Here is a 13,658-nt window from a genome sequence, read left to right as displayed (position 1 = left end):
TTGCAATAGGAATCTTGATCTTTGTTTGGTTGTTTGATTTTCTCATGACTATAGTCAATTGTTAATGAATCACCCTGTAGACATTCATCTACTAGAATTGTTACAGAAAATGCATTTGGTTTGTTAAAGAATAGATATAGGAGACTTTGTTTAAACACTGATATTAAATTTTGTGTCAAAATTATAATGAAAGGAAAATGATGTTATTTACAGTTAGCTTCTGATGTATTTGTTCAAATATTTCTACTTTTTGTGATATATCGCTTCCGTTTTTCGTTGCAGCATGACTTCATTATGTATTGGAAGCTAATTGGTGGTTTATCTCCTACTAAATTATCAATTTGTTCATAAAACATAAATCTACTTGCAACTCTACCCGTTTTGTTGTTTTTATCTTTGGTACTTTTGTAACTTCTTACCAAGCTACGCCATTTTTGTAATACGCTTCAGAAATATGGATTTTGCCTGGGAAAAGCATAACCATAAAGCACTTTTACTGGAAAGCTATGAAATTGCTTGCTGGCGTCGAAAATACTTAAGAAGTATAAAGCAGTACATAACAGAGCAGAAGAAATCTTTTATCTTGATGAGACGTGGATTAATGAAGGTTATACAGTACCAAAAATGTGGCAAGACAAAAATATAACTGGTGCTCGCCAAGCTTTCATGGAAGGCCTGTCAACAGGTATTAAGGTGCCTTCAGGTAAAGAGAAAAGACTAATAATCGTCCACATTGGAAGAGAAGAGGGATTTTTAAAAGAAGGTTTGCTAACCTGTTGAAATAAAATTCTTTCCTTCTTACAACAATAGGCTAAACCCATATATTGACCTCAACCTGGGCGGTACTACCTGCACATGATAAAAAAAAATTTACAATGAAATCAATGCCAAACTATGAAAGTGGCTTAAATATTCGTTGGGTCACTCTGTGGTCCTTTTGCATACCTATTGAGATTTTATTACGTTTCTGAAATAAACCATAGTAATATTTTGTACAAAAATGGGAATTTCAGTTTCTTAATTGACTTTGATATTATTTCATGTGCATTTTCAATAATACCTAGATTTTTGTTCCAATATTAAGTTAATAATTTTCAATATTTTTTTCTCCTCAGTTTTTGAAAAGTGATTACATATTTTTTTAATTGGCTTACTTTAATTAATATCTCTCGATTCATTTTCTAATTTTTGAATTAAAGTTTTCTTGGTATATACGCTTGGCAAGTCACTCGAGTCGGTGATGTGCTCGCTATTCGTGGATGTTTTATTAAATTCTCGGGTAAAACGGAACCGTTGATTTGGAGGGATCTTTTACATTGAAAAGCATAATACAACTTTATAATGAGGATTTCAAGCACTTGATTCACGAAATTTTCGTAAAAAGAGCATTGCGAAAGGTAGCAAATTGGATCCGTGTTTAGAGAAACTACTGGTGTTACAGCACAAAAAGAATGAAAATGTTTATTTACCTGTTTTTACAGTAAGTATTTGATAAATTCTTATGTATGTTATGTATCTTATTAGTTAGCTTGAATCGTTATAAATGAGTTTTCAATAATTTATGATTATTTTTCAGATAGATAATGTAAATGGGCGAGTCGTTTGTGCTGCACAATACACCTGTAAAGCAGGAATGCTATTTTGCAAGAATGCTGCTGCAATTTGCATTTTTGCCAACGAAGAAAGCACCTTATCAAAAACTGTCACTCCAATGATTTGGAATCGTCCGCATGAACGCCAACACGAGAAATATCGGAAGGGCTGCACATTTAAATCATTGTTTCCTTCTGATATAGGAAATATTTAAGACAGGAAAGTTTATACCTTCAAGGATGTGCAGAACATCACAGAGATTCATATGGAAGAAACGTGCTATCTCATTAATATAATTAAGGCTGAAAAACAATGTATCGATGAAAAAGAAGCGAGAGAACAAATGAAAAAGTAACAAGAAAGAGCTAACAGGGAACTCCTCAATCACATATTATCACTACAACGTAAGAATTTCTTCCAAGTATACCATTCCTGGAAATCCATATTAAATGAAAACAGAAAACATAAATTGTAAATTTTTGAATGTCCTTCAATTTGAGCAGATTTTTATCAAAAAAATGTGGTGGTAGATGAACAAAAGTGGCTCGAGATATGTTTGTCATCTATAAATCAGTCGAAATCTTCTGTTTGGATTAAGGGACGAGTGAACAGGATCACTTGTAGTGAAAAAGCTCATCGAATCAAAACTGGACGCGAAATTTTCGACAAATTGGCTGCGAACAAGAAATTTATAACACAGGGCTAGTAATTTTTTACAACTAGCATGCAGTCCTGATGGGTTAGTCTTTAATGCAGAAGAATTCGAACTACTCGAAATAAAATATTTATTTTCGTGGGCCAATTCATTCATTGTTGATTACCAAAATAAACAAAGTTTTATTGATTATTTGATGTTAATGATGATAATGAGATTACATTAAAAAAGAAACACAAAAACTACACTTAAATTCAGCTTTCAATGTACGTAGTGAGCGTGAGAAGTTACCATTTTTTCATGTACTCCATGCAGCAACATGTTCACTTCAAAATTCAACGTGATGAAGAGTTTTTTAATGAAGTTATTCCAAAGATAGAAAAATTTTTTTCTATCTTTGGAAAATCTAACGAAAACTATATTAATTTATGTACAAGAGCTATTCTTATTTGTGAAAATACTTTATCTGCCAGAATTTGATCTGGTTCTACTACTTCAAAAATCTGGAATCATTGACGATGAATCCATCAGTGGATTCACCACCATAACCTTTTGAGATGAAAGTGATCATTCCTGAAGGATTAATAGCGATGAGGTATTTGATTGTATAATTAGATTTATAAGATGAATACATTTGTACGTGCATCTCAACACTTTTTGGAGTTTCAAAATAAAGCTCTGTGCAGTCAATGATAGCTCGGCACCCTGGTTAATTTCTGAATGATGAAGGCATTGTTTCCTTTATTGCTTCTCTAGAAGGCCAAAAAATCCAAGTTTTGGTGTTTTCATAAATACCTCATGGAAAATATTGGATTCAGTGCTGTTTGAAACTTTGAAAAGACGATCAACTGCATCGAAGGTTATGCTTAACTTCATTTTTATTAAAAACAATAGTAATCTATTAGGTGTATCTAGAGTTTTATAAAAAGCAGGTTGACCTTTGCTTTTTGGTTGAAAGAAATTTAATAAAGTTTTAAAGAAACTCAATGTAATTCCAACTTTTTCATACTTCTATCGTTTTGTAAATCTTCGTAACCCAAAAATCCTATTCTTGGTGGATCGTCAGAAACCTCACGAACTGATACAGTTTTTTTGGTAGTGGTGCTTTTACTTTACAAACTACTTTTGTCTTTCTTAATGGAATACATACTTGAGTTGCAGCTTCATTCGTTGTAGAATTTTGCCAAAAAAATGGGCATGGAGATCATCATCAATTTGTACTTCAATCGTCATTTGTGTTTGGATATATTGATATCGCTACCTTTTCCATAGGCACCCACATCAATCATTAAAAAATGATAATTTGCATCCACAACTGCCATTAGTACTATAGAAAAAAATCTTGTAATTATAAAACATGCTGCCCGATTTTGAAGGACATTTAACTCTTATGTGCTCTTCCATCGATACTGCCTAAACAGTTTGGAAAGTTCCACTTTTTGAAATACTGTGCTGCAACATTTTCAAAATATCTAACGGTAGACTCAGGCATATGTATTCTCTGAAGTGCGTCCCAAAGAGCCTTGCAAATTTCTATGACTATAGACCCAACTGATGACTTTGATATGCGAAATGTAAAGGCAATTTGCCTAAAAGCGAGTCCAGTAGATAGGTACCTGTAACAAAACATAGCATAGTTGTTTATACAAGATTTCTCTTCCAGAAAACGAAGCAAAAAGAAAATGGCGCAATTTACTAGATCAATTCGCGAAAGAATTAAAAAAAGTTCGTGAACCTCGTTCAGGCGACCCCTCAGATGAAGATGGAAATTACAGGAATTGTCGATGTTTCAGAAGGAATTGTCACTGCTGATGTTACACAAGAGAACCCAATGGCCAAGGTTCCACAAGTAGGTGCTAAGGATGGTATTTCACAAGTCAATGCCAACAGTGGTGGTTTACGAGTAAATGAAAATCAAAGATAGCTTGTATCTTGATAAAAAAACACGCCATCCCAAAGTACAGCAACACCTCGTTTTAAAAGAAAGGCACCACCTGAAAAGAAAGAAGATGTAGAACAACAATTATTAAATATAGAGGCAAAAAAACTTGCTCTACTTGAAACACCGGAAGACGAGAATTCTCTATTCCTGAGGTCCCTCCTGCCATATTTCCAAAAAATGGATCCGCTGCAGCAACTACGTGTAAGAAACAAATTCCAAGACATATTAATCCAAGAAATGTCACCTCCGTCTACCAGTTCTCACTCCGAAAATATTCATTTTCGTCAGCACCACTCAACTGCTGTATCATCAGTGGCCTCATCGACCTATTCGAATGTTTCTTCACCTCCGTCATCTGCAGACTCAGCCTATTTGGCAACTCATTTTCAGAATATGTACCCTCTTTAGTTAAACTAAACTGTTGATCGGTAAATTATAATAAAAACACTAAAAAATAAATATCCTACATTACATGTACATTACTTACCTAAGGTTAACAAAAGCCTTTCTTCAACAGAAATCGGTCTTTGAAAATTCGTTGTGCAATGATAACAGACACTGCGTATTTTTTCATCATTATAATCAAATGTTTTTATTGCCATTCTCGTGTACTAGCGAAAAGCACTTTCATCCACTCGTAACTCAAGATATAGATGGTGAAATTGGAACAACATACTATATAATTTTTTGGTAATTATATCGACAGTGAATTTTATATGATGATGAAATATGTTGATTCTGCTCAACATACCTTATGCAAATATTGCTAGTTTCCGAGAATCAGTTTAAATTTAAATTTTGATTTTCGCAATAATTTTTTATGTTTTCACAATTTCTCTTTGAAAATTGGCAGTTTTACGTTTTTTGTCATAAGGAATCATAATTTGCACTTTAATTTAACATTGCTAATAGAGGGCGCTAGTTACACTTGTTTGTGTTAATTAAATCAAAGTAAACTTTTTTGGGCTACACTTACAACTGAAATAATAAAAAAATATTAAAAAAAATTATTATTCCTTAAATATGTAACAATAAAAAATTTTTAAACAAAAATAAAAAACTTCAAAACAAATGCTCAAAATTTACTTCAAAATACTTATTGATCCGATGGAGCAGCATGCCATAAGTCAAAAAAGGCCTTAAAATGGTTCTTAGACAATATTCCACTTTTAGAGTGGGTTTTAAGTAGTCCAGATTTATCACCAATAGAAACACTTTGGCATGAAATGAAAAAGCAGTGGCGTGCAAATCCAGCTAGAACTGTCATGGAATTAAAAGAAAGACTACAAGAAATTTGGGATGATTTTACTCTCGAATACTGCCAGAATTTAATAAACTCCATGCCTCAAAGAATTACGGCAGTTATTAAAAATCAAGGGGATGTTACGCAATGGTAACTTTTAAAAGTATGTTTAATATTTAAGCTTTTCTGATCACATTTGGTTTTTGTTTTTTTGGTTTGTAATTATAACATATCTTAAGACTTGTAACTCCTGTAAAAGTATCTAAAATGTTTATAGAAAATATAAAGTGCTCAAAACGAAACAATTTGCCGGTTTTTAATAGCTGAAAAAGCAATAATTAGTAATTTTTTTCAATAGGGCCAACTGAAATGGGACGGGGACGGGTGATTCATTAAGAATGTCCAATCTCTGAACTGTAGATTCTAGACATCAAAATATGATGATTCCGCTCAACATGCCTTATGCAAATATTGCCAGCTTCCGAGATACGGGGTGTTCAAAGTGTAACTTTAAATTTTGAATTTCGCAATAATTTTTTATGTTTTCACAATTTCTCTTTGAAAGTTGGCAATTTTACGTTTTTTTGCATAAAGAATCATAATTTGTATTCTAATTTAACATAACTAATAGAGGGCGATAGTTACACTTGTTTCTGTTAATTAAATCAAAGTAAACTTTTTTTGGGCTAAACTTATAACTAAAATAATAAAAAAATATTAAAAAGTGTTGAATTCTACAGAAAAAAGTTACTCTTTTTAACCATTTACTTCAATACACTTTATGATCCGCTTTCGTAAAGATCTCTTAATATCAAATAATCCTTGTCTATTATTTTTAATTACATCCGCGGCTTCTTCTATTTTCCGTCGGTGTTGTGGAAGAGAAGTAATTTTTTCTTTGTAAACTAATGCCTTCATTTGCGACCAAATTGAAAAATCCAAAGGATTTAAATCAGGGCCTCTTGGTGTCCAAGCAAACTCACTTCCACGACCAATCCATCGATGCGAAAACTGTTCGTTTTAGTATTGACGAACTTGTAAGAATAATGTGGTGGTGCTCTGTCGTGGAAAAACCACATATTATGTCTTAAAGCGAGAGGTATATCTTCTAGTAATTCGTGTAAATGTTCTTGAAGTTCAAGTTCAAAAGGACCTCTTAAATACCCACATATTACACCACACCAAATGTTAACCTTAAACTCGTGCTGAAAATGTGTTTCCCTCATAGCATGTGGATTTTCAGAATCCCACAAATGATTATTTTTATAATTAAATATTCCTCGTCTGGTAAATGTTGCCTCATCAGTAAAAAGAATTGTATCCAGAAAATCTGGGTTAACATTTTGTTTATCTTGCAAAAAATGGGCAATTTTTCCCTCTTCAGTATTCTAAAAATAGATGATTGGTTTATACCTGTTTGCAGATTTAATCGGCGAGTACTGATATCTGGATTCTCCGTAACACAAATTAAAATTTCATCTTCTTCATTGGCAGTGATTTTTTTGTAGCACCGTGCTCAGTTTTAGAGCGTAAAGACCCCGTTTCACCTTCTACACAAACTGTCTAAAAGTAACACAAGCCAACTTAAAAAAACGAAAAATTAAACTCTACACAAACTGTCTAATAACGACACAAGCCTACTTGAAAAGGAAACGAAAAATTAAACAACGGCTTAATTCACGAATGTGATTTTGATATTAAGAGATCTTTACGAAAGCGGATCATAAAGTGTATTTAATTAAATGGTGGGCATTTTGAGCATTTGCTTTGAAGTTTTTTATTTTTGTTTAAAAATTTGTTATTGTTACATATTTTTTAAGGAATAATAACAATTTTTCGGAAAAAAATTAAAATTTCTTGAACTTTTTAGAAGCAAATAACTCGATAACCGATTGAGTTACACGAATCAAAGAAGAGTAACTTTTTTTGTAGAATTTAACTCTTTTTAATATTTTCTTAATACAGTAAGACCCCGCTTAACGCGGGGGATACGTTCCATCAAAGTAGAGCGTAATGCGAAACAGCGCTAAATGAGGCTATCTTTACATGTAAATATTGCGGCTAGGAAATTGGTTAGGTATTAAATTTAAAAAGTATGTTTTTTAATAAAAATAAAACCAAACATTTATTTCTTAAAGCCCAAATTAATACCATATTATTTCTTGCAAAAATAAAAGCAAATAAAATTCCAAGTCAGTCATATTTAGTTAGCCTTCCGCGTTTTCAGTGTTCTGCCTTTTTGTGACAAAAGCATCTAACAATGTTTGCCTCTTTCTTTTGCGTCGTTCTCTTAAAAGTTCTTCATAAACGGATAGAGCATATCTAACACCACGCCTTACTTTTGAGCTCCTGTCAAAATTCGGATCATTTTCAATTAACTTATCCATTATTTCAGTTATGGTAGACAAACTCCTTTTTACAAACGCCATCGAAAATTCTTTTTGCTCTTCTGAATCACTGCTGTCAACATTTTTTTTTTCTTTTTGTTCAGTTAATTCCTTGAGCTCATCATTAGAAAGACTAGCCGCTGCTTCTTGAATTATTTCTTCGACATCTTCCACATTTACCCCTTCAAAACCGGTTTGCTTCGTTAATTTCACTATCTCTTCCACTATTTCATCCGCATCGACAGAGTGTCCAACGTCATCGCTCTTACTTAAATCCGGCCAAATATTCTTCCATACTCCTTTCAAAGATCTTTCTTTTACCCCATTCCAAGAAAGGCCTATGTTTTCTACAGCATCCACGATGTTGTAGTTTTTCCAAAATTCTCTTACGGACTTGTTCTCTTCTCCGTCTGTTTTTTCAAACATTTGCTTAAAGGTTCGCCGCAAGTAATAAGCCTTAAAATTTAATATAACGCCTTGGTTAATTGGTTGAATTAAGGCAGTTGTGTTAGGCGACAAGAAAACCACTTCGACTGGAATGCATGTTGTTAAGTCTGAATAGTAAATTTGTTGGGTGGTTTGGAGCATTATCAATTAACAGAAGTGCTTTTTGTTCAAGTTTTTTAATTTCGCAATAACGTTTAACAGACGGGCAGAAATGTTCAGTGAACCAATCCTGGAAAATTTTCGCAGTTATCCATGATTTTTTATTAGACTAAATTACAGGTAAAGTTGATTTAGATATGCCTTTCATCGCTCTTGGGTTTCACTTTTGTCAATTGTCTCAGCCTGAATGTAATTAAAAATTCTTCTAGCTTTTTCCATTCTGTTAGATTGGCTTAATGGCATATTGCGGTCAATTTCGTCGTTAATCTATATAGACAGTCGTTTTTCCATTCCCTCTATAATATTATTTCTAGAACGGGTAATTCTAGTTGCAGAGGTTGACGTAGTTGCAGTTGCCGATGACAGTATTTTTTCTTTATTCTTCTTATCATTTCCATTTTAGTTTTGAGTGAAATGCTTTTTCTGGTTGCTTTCTTTTCTTTTTCATTATCACCCATAGTAAAAAACTAAAGATCAAAATATTTGACACTGTAATATAGTATTGAATATGTAAATTAATACCTATTTACAATAATGTCAACAAATGTTTCCAATAATAAAAATATGTCTGTACAATACGGCACTAAACAAGAAATACAAGTAAACTCATTCGGATATGTATTTGAAACTTATCGCTGCATAATATTTCGGTGAATCCCCTTATGCTGTGAGTGATTTCGAGGAATCCCCGGGTTGAAATAAAAGAGAGCTAAACCGAAACAGCGTTAAGCGGGGTCTTACTGTATTTTAGTTGTAAGTTTAGCCCAAAAAAATAAACAAAAATCACCTAATATTATACCGAAAAAATACGAGAAGTGCAGAGAGTTAAATTATTACATTTGAATACATATAGTAGCGCCTCGCGTCATCTTTTGACGAGAGGCAGACGCAGTTGCAGCTGAACTAGTGGACGTTGCGCACAGTAAAGCCATCTCTAGTCGAGTAGCCGAACTATTTTGTGTTGGATGGAAACTTTGCATTGTTTCTCGATTATTCACCACGCACCTAGGTCGGAAAGAGCGGTGCTTTGTGGAAGCTATATAAGCGGCGCGTGACCGCGCTTACGGCAGTATTGTACCGTGTAAGTGAGTAATTTTAGAGCAGTGTTATTCGATGACCCTGTTAAGGATAGATACGTGAATCATTATTACTGTCGAAAAATGGAGGGGAAAAAGGAAGGGTGATAAATTAAAGGTATGGACTACTGGAAAGAGTGGTGTAGTCAAGGGGTTTCTAATAAAGAAACAAATTTAGATTTAACTATCGAAGCTTCAGATACCTTGCATGCTGATAAGAAGACTGCGATGGCAAGCGGGCCCTCAATCACAATATCGAAATCGATGCCATGTTACTGGTGCCCTGTTCGATACCTTCAACTGCCGAATCTACATCTAGTCTGCAACAGGCCAGCTTGCCTGGTACCTTATCTTTTACAACAGTAGCTAAGTTGGATGTTGGTTTTTTACGCGAATCAAGAAAAAATCTTGGATGAATATTTTAAAGTCCAATTTTATTATTATGAGTTTCCTATTTTCACAAAACGAAACTTGCGGTTTCGATTAAAAAGGCTTGAGAGATTTCGCTGGTTGTCATATTTGGAATATAAAAGTGGAGCATACTGCAAAGTTTGCGTGGCAATGGGACGTTCGCTTGATGAAGGTAAAGGCGGTCATCAAAAGATTGGCTACCTGGTAAGCGAACCTTTTAGTAAATGGAAAAATGCCCTAGCCGGTGCCCAAGCTTATGTTCTTTTGCTCTTTATGTATACTGTAGGGCAACCTTGCGATTGCTGATTCATGTTCATTAGCAAATGTCCGAAATTGCATTGGGATTGTGCAATCTGTTGGTTCCTACTTTCGACATTTTGCTCATTGCACTGTTAAAGGAAAAAATTCTAGAGCTTGAAGAGCTACTACCCGTTGGTAACCAAAAAAGCTAGCTCTCAATGTGTGAAACACGGTGGGTCCACATGAAGCTATTATAAGATTCAAGGAAATTTATTCAGCGATTGTGAATGCTTTCGAAGAACTCAATCACAATAAGGAAACATCGCAACAAGCCGTCAAATTACTAAGTACGCTTCGATTTTTGGATTTTGTGATGTGTTTAGTGATTCTTCAAAAAGTTATGAACTATATATTGTCGCTATCAAAACAATTACAAACAATTGATATCGATCTCATCACGGCATTCAAACATGTAGATGATGTTATTAATGTCACAACTCCTGAGAAACAAAACTGACGTTGAATATCTTCATCTATATGAAGACGCAAAGGATTTACTGAAAAAAATGGTGGTATATTGCGAATACCACGCGTTGTATGCACGTATTACAAAATTAATTTGTTCATTCCATTACATGATCATACAATTCAACAATTGGTTGAAAGGTTTACCAAACATCGTAAAGTATTCCATATACTCGTCACTACTTCCCGAAAGCAACATATCAGTGGTTAAAACAGAACTTGAAGTATGGAAAACAGTGATGACAGGTATCTCGCCTACCCCTAAATCTAGTTTAGAATGCCTAGATATGTGCGATAAAAACCTTTATCCTAATTTATTTATTTTATGTTTCAATAACTTTTTCAAGCTTTCATTTTAGTAGTGTATGGTATTATTGTTTATCATATCTTAATAAAGCAAAATCATGGATCTATAAAGATATGTAGTGGACACATTATTCTAGGTGTGGCGAGAACGTTTAATTATTGTAAAAAAATAATGAAGCGGTAGTGTTGTCTATTTTCTTGTGTAAATTTTTGATACATACAACTTGCTTCAAAACTTGTAAACAAAATGCACAATTACACAATTGCTATTACTTGATTACTTAACTATATAAATGTGCATACTACTAATGTAAGATTTATTTATTTAAGTTGATTTTTAGTAAAATGAAAAACATGTGAATATTCTACAAAGAATTTTTGAATATTTGTGCTCGAAATAAGCTCATCTTAAAATCTCAACAATGGTTCCGTCAATAAGCATTTAACAAACAATTTGTTTTTAATTTCCAACAAGATGAGAAAGATGTAATCTTGGCATTCCAACAAGATCACTTTCTAAAACAACTAAAAAGATGCCCCAAGAAAAATTGCAGGAATCAACAAGTGCTATTGTGAAATATAGAATATACAGTATATTGTAGAAAATGTAAACACTACAGCCGCATTACTAATGGCTCATTCTTTGAAGGCACCCATTTGTCATTTGAAGATATAATTATTAGTCTATGGTTTTGGGTTTTTCATGTATCCTCTCTAGATGCTATCAAAGTATCATCAATTAGAAGAGAAGCTGTGGTTCAATATTGATATTTTCAATAGATATTTCAGGTAATTTCAATATAACAGTAATCGGTACTTTACATTTGTTCCTTTATTTCTTTGCAGAGATATTGTCTCATGGAAAATCCCATCAATGCCACATCAAGAAATTGGAGGAGGAATTCACTAAGATCTGACAAAAATTGTGCATTCAACAAAAAGTCATTACTACCGAAGATCAATCAAGAGGCAAATTTTGATGATAGATCTTCTAAAATCCATGAACCAAGATTATGTGTAAAGAAGAAAAATCCAGAAGATTACTTTGTATAAGGCATATTATTAAGAATTGGAACATACAGAGCAGGTACGTGATCACACAAAATATTATAAGCATTAGAATAAGTTTTTAAAGTATGATTAGGTGGAAAACATAATTTTAGGTATTTAGCTTATATCAGTTACAAACCAAAAACTTATTTTAATTTGTTTTGTTTTGGTTGTTAAACATACTATAGATGGAAAGATGTGGAAGATTATTAAAAATGAAAAACCAAATACCAAAAATTACCACAGAAACGTTACTGTTGATACTAAGAATTAAAAATTCAGAACAAAGCAAATGTTTAGGATAGCATAGAAATAATTGAGATCAGGGCATTTAAGGTAAAACTGAATTGGGTAAGTGGCAAATCTTATAGTAAGGTTTTTTGCAACAAAATTTGTGATTTACAGTGTCGGATATGGTATTATAATGTAAGGACAAAGAAGATTTAAGAATATATGAGTCTTTGAAAACTTTAATTTGCTACCAAGATGATGTTAAAAGTTTCAAGAAAAGAAATGAGAAGCACTCACAAAAAAAATGGTTTCAATAATTTAGTATATTTTGTGATTTGTAGAAATTGGAGATTGGAATTACAAAGTTAGAAATGTGAAAGCGAAGAACTTTAATCATTTTATCAAATTTATTAGATTAATTAGATTTTTAAGCAAGCCTGTTAAGAATATTTATTTTTTTGTCAGTTCTTAGCCTAAAAAAGTGTCAAGGAAAATTAATTATTTTTAGTGTAATATACAATTTTAATTTATTTTCAATCATTCATTAACCTCTTATAGCATAGAGAATAAATTAATTTTTATTATTATTCATTTAAATCAAAATTTTACAACAGTTAAAGTTTTGTTCTGGCACAGTAAGCCAATTAAAAAAATATGTAATCACTTTTTAAAAACTGAGGAGAAAAAATATTGAAAATTATTAACTTAATATTGGAACAAAAATCTAGGTATTATTGAAAATGCACATGAAATAATATCAAAGTCAATCAAGAAAACTGAAATTCTCATTTTTGTACTAAATATTACTATGGTTTATTTCAGAAAGGTATAGAGTAATAAAATCTCAATAGGTATGCAAAAGGACCACAGAGTGACCCAACGAATATTTAAGCCACTTTCATAGTTTGGCATTGATTTCATTGTAAAATTTTTTCTTTTTATCAAGTGCAGGTAGTACCACCCGGGTTGAGATCAATATATGGGTTTAGCCTTTTATTATGCATTCCCAAACACTGAAAATAGTGTGCCAAAGGCGTGCCGGTGGGATACTCGTAAAAAGGAAAGAATTTTATTTTAACAGAATAAAAATTAGACATTAGGTACACTTATTTGTTATTGAACATTATACAGAAATTAAATTATAAAAAATCATAATACTCTTCGTCATCTAAGGAACTGTCATCTCCTTTTGACGTTATAATTAACGGGTCGACGGTCCGCTCAATCATGTAGTCAAGATCCCACATTTTCTCCCCTTTAATGACATGCTGGACTGCTTTTCGCCAGTTCTCTGGTGCCTTAATGGCTTGATCAAACAGTAGCTTAACGTCTTTCATTTTGAATGTCGTTTTTTGTCTTGCTACAAATCCTTTCACTTGCGCCCATATAAGTT

At 32.7% G+C, this 13,658-nt stretch overlaps 2 protein-coding genes and 1 long non-coding RNA gene across 4 annotated transcripts; 2 read left to right on the top strand and 1 right to left on the bottom strand.

The window, feature by feature from the left end:
* The first annotated feature begins 3,783 nt into the window (after nt 1–3,783).
* On the top strand, nt 3,784–4,815 carry LOC130898095 (uncharacterized). Its single transcript, XM_057807141.1, has 4 exons — nt 3,784–3,822; nt 3,899–4,049; nt 4,102–4,113; nt 4,189–4,815. Exons 1-4 carry the CDS (start codon nt 3,784–3,786, stop codon nt 4,596–4,598), a joined length of 612 nt encoding a protein of 203 aa, XP_057663124.1. The 3' UTR covers nt 4,599–4,815.
* A 2,825-nt stretch (nt 4,816–7,640) lies between these two features.
* On the bottom strand, nt 7,641–8,408 carry LOC130898094 (tigger transposable element-derived protein 1-like). Its single transcript, XM_057807139.1, has one exon. It carries the CDS (start codon nt 8,406–8,408, stop codon nt 7,641–7,643), a length of 768 nt encoding a protein of 255 aa, XP_057663122.1.
* A 575-nt stretch (nt 8,409–8,983) lies between these two features.
* LOC130898276 (uncharacterized) lies at nt 8,984–12,750 on the top strand. Of its 2 annotated transcripts, none has more exons than XR_009059867.1 (4): nt 8,984–11,773; nt 11,831–12,071; nt 12,223–12,385; nt 12,440–12,750. It is a non-coding gene; the product is annotated as an uncharacterized LOC130898276 (long non-coding RNA). The 2 variants fall into 2 exon arrangements; XR_009059866.1 differs by having other exon boundaries at nt 12,148–12,385.
* The last annotated feature ends 908 nt before the right edge of the window (nt 12,751–13,658 follow it).

The sequence above is a fragment of the Diorhabda carinulata genome, chromosome 9, assembly GCF_026250575.1.
Source record: "Diorhabda carinulata isolate Delta chromosome 9, icDioCari1.1, whole genome shotgun sequence".
Lineage (NCBI taxonomy): Eukaryota > Metazoa > Arthropoda > Insecta > Coleoptera > Chrysomelidae > Diorhabda > Diorhabda carinulata.
Note: the sequence above shows the minus strand (reverse complement) of the source record. Positions and strands in the feature narration are given on the sequence as shown.

What these genes read in the sequence shown, in the direction of transcription:
- LOC130898095 (XM_057807141.1), top strand. Translation starts at nt 3,784, where the DNA reads ATGACTATAGACCCAACTGATGACTTTGATATGCGAAAT. An exon ending in ATGACTTTGATATGCGAAAT is followed by an intron (nt 3,823 to 3,898) that starts GTAAAGGCAATT and finishes TGTTTATACAAG; the next exon opens with ATTTCTCTTCCAGAAAACGA.
- LOC130898094 (XM_057807139.1), bottom strand. Translation starts at nt 8,408, where the DNA reads ATGCTCCAAACCACCCAACAAATTTACTATTCAGACTTAACAACATGC.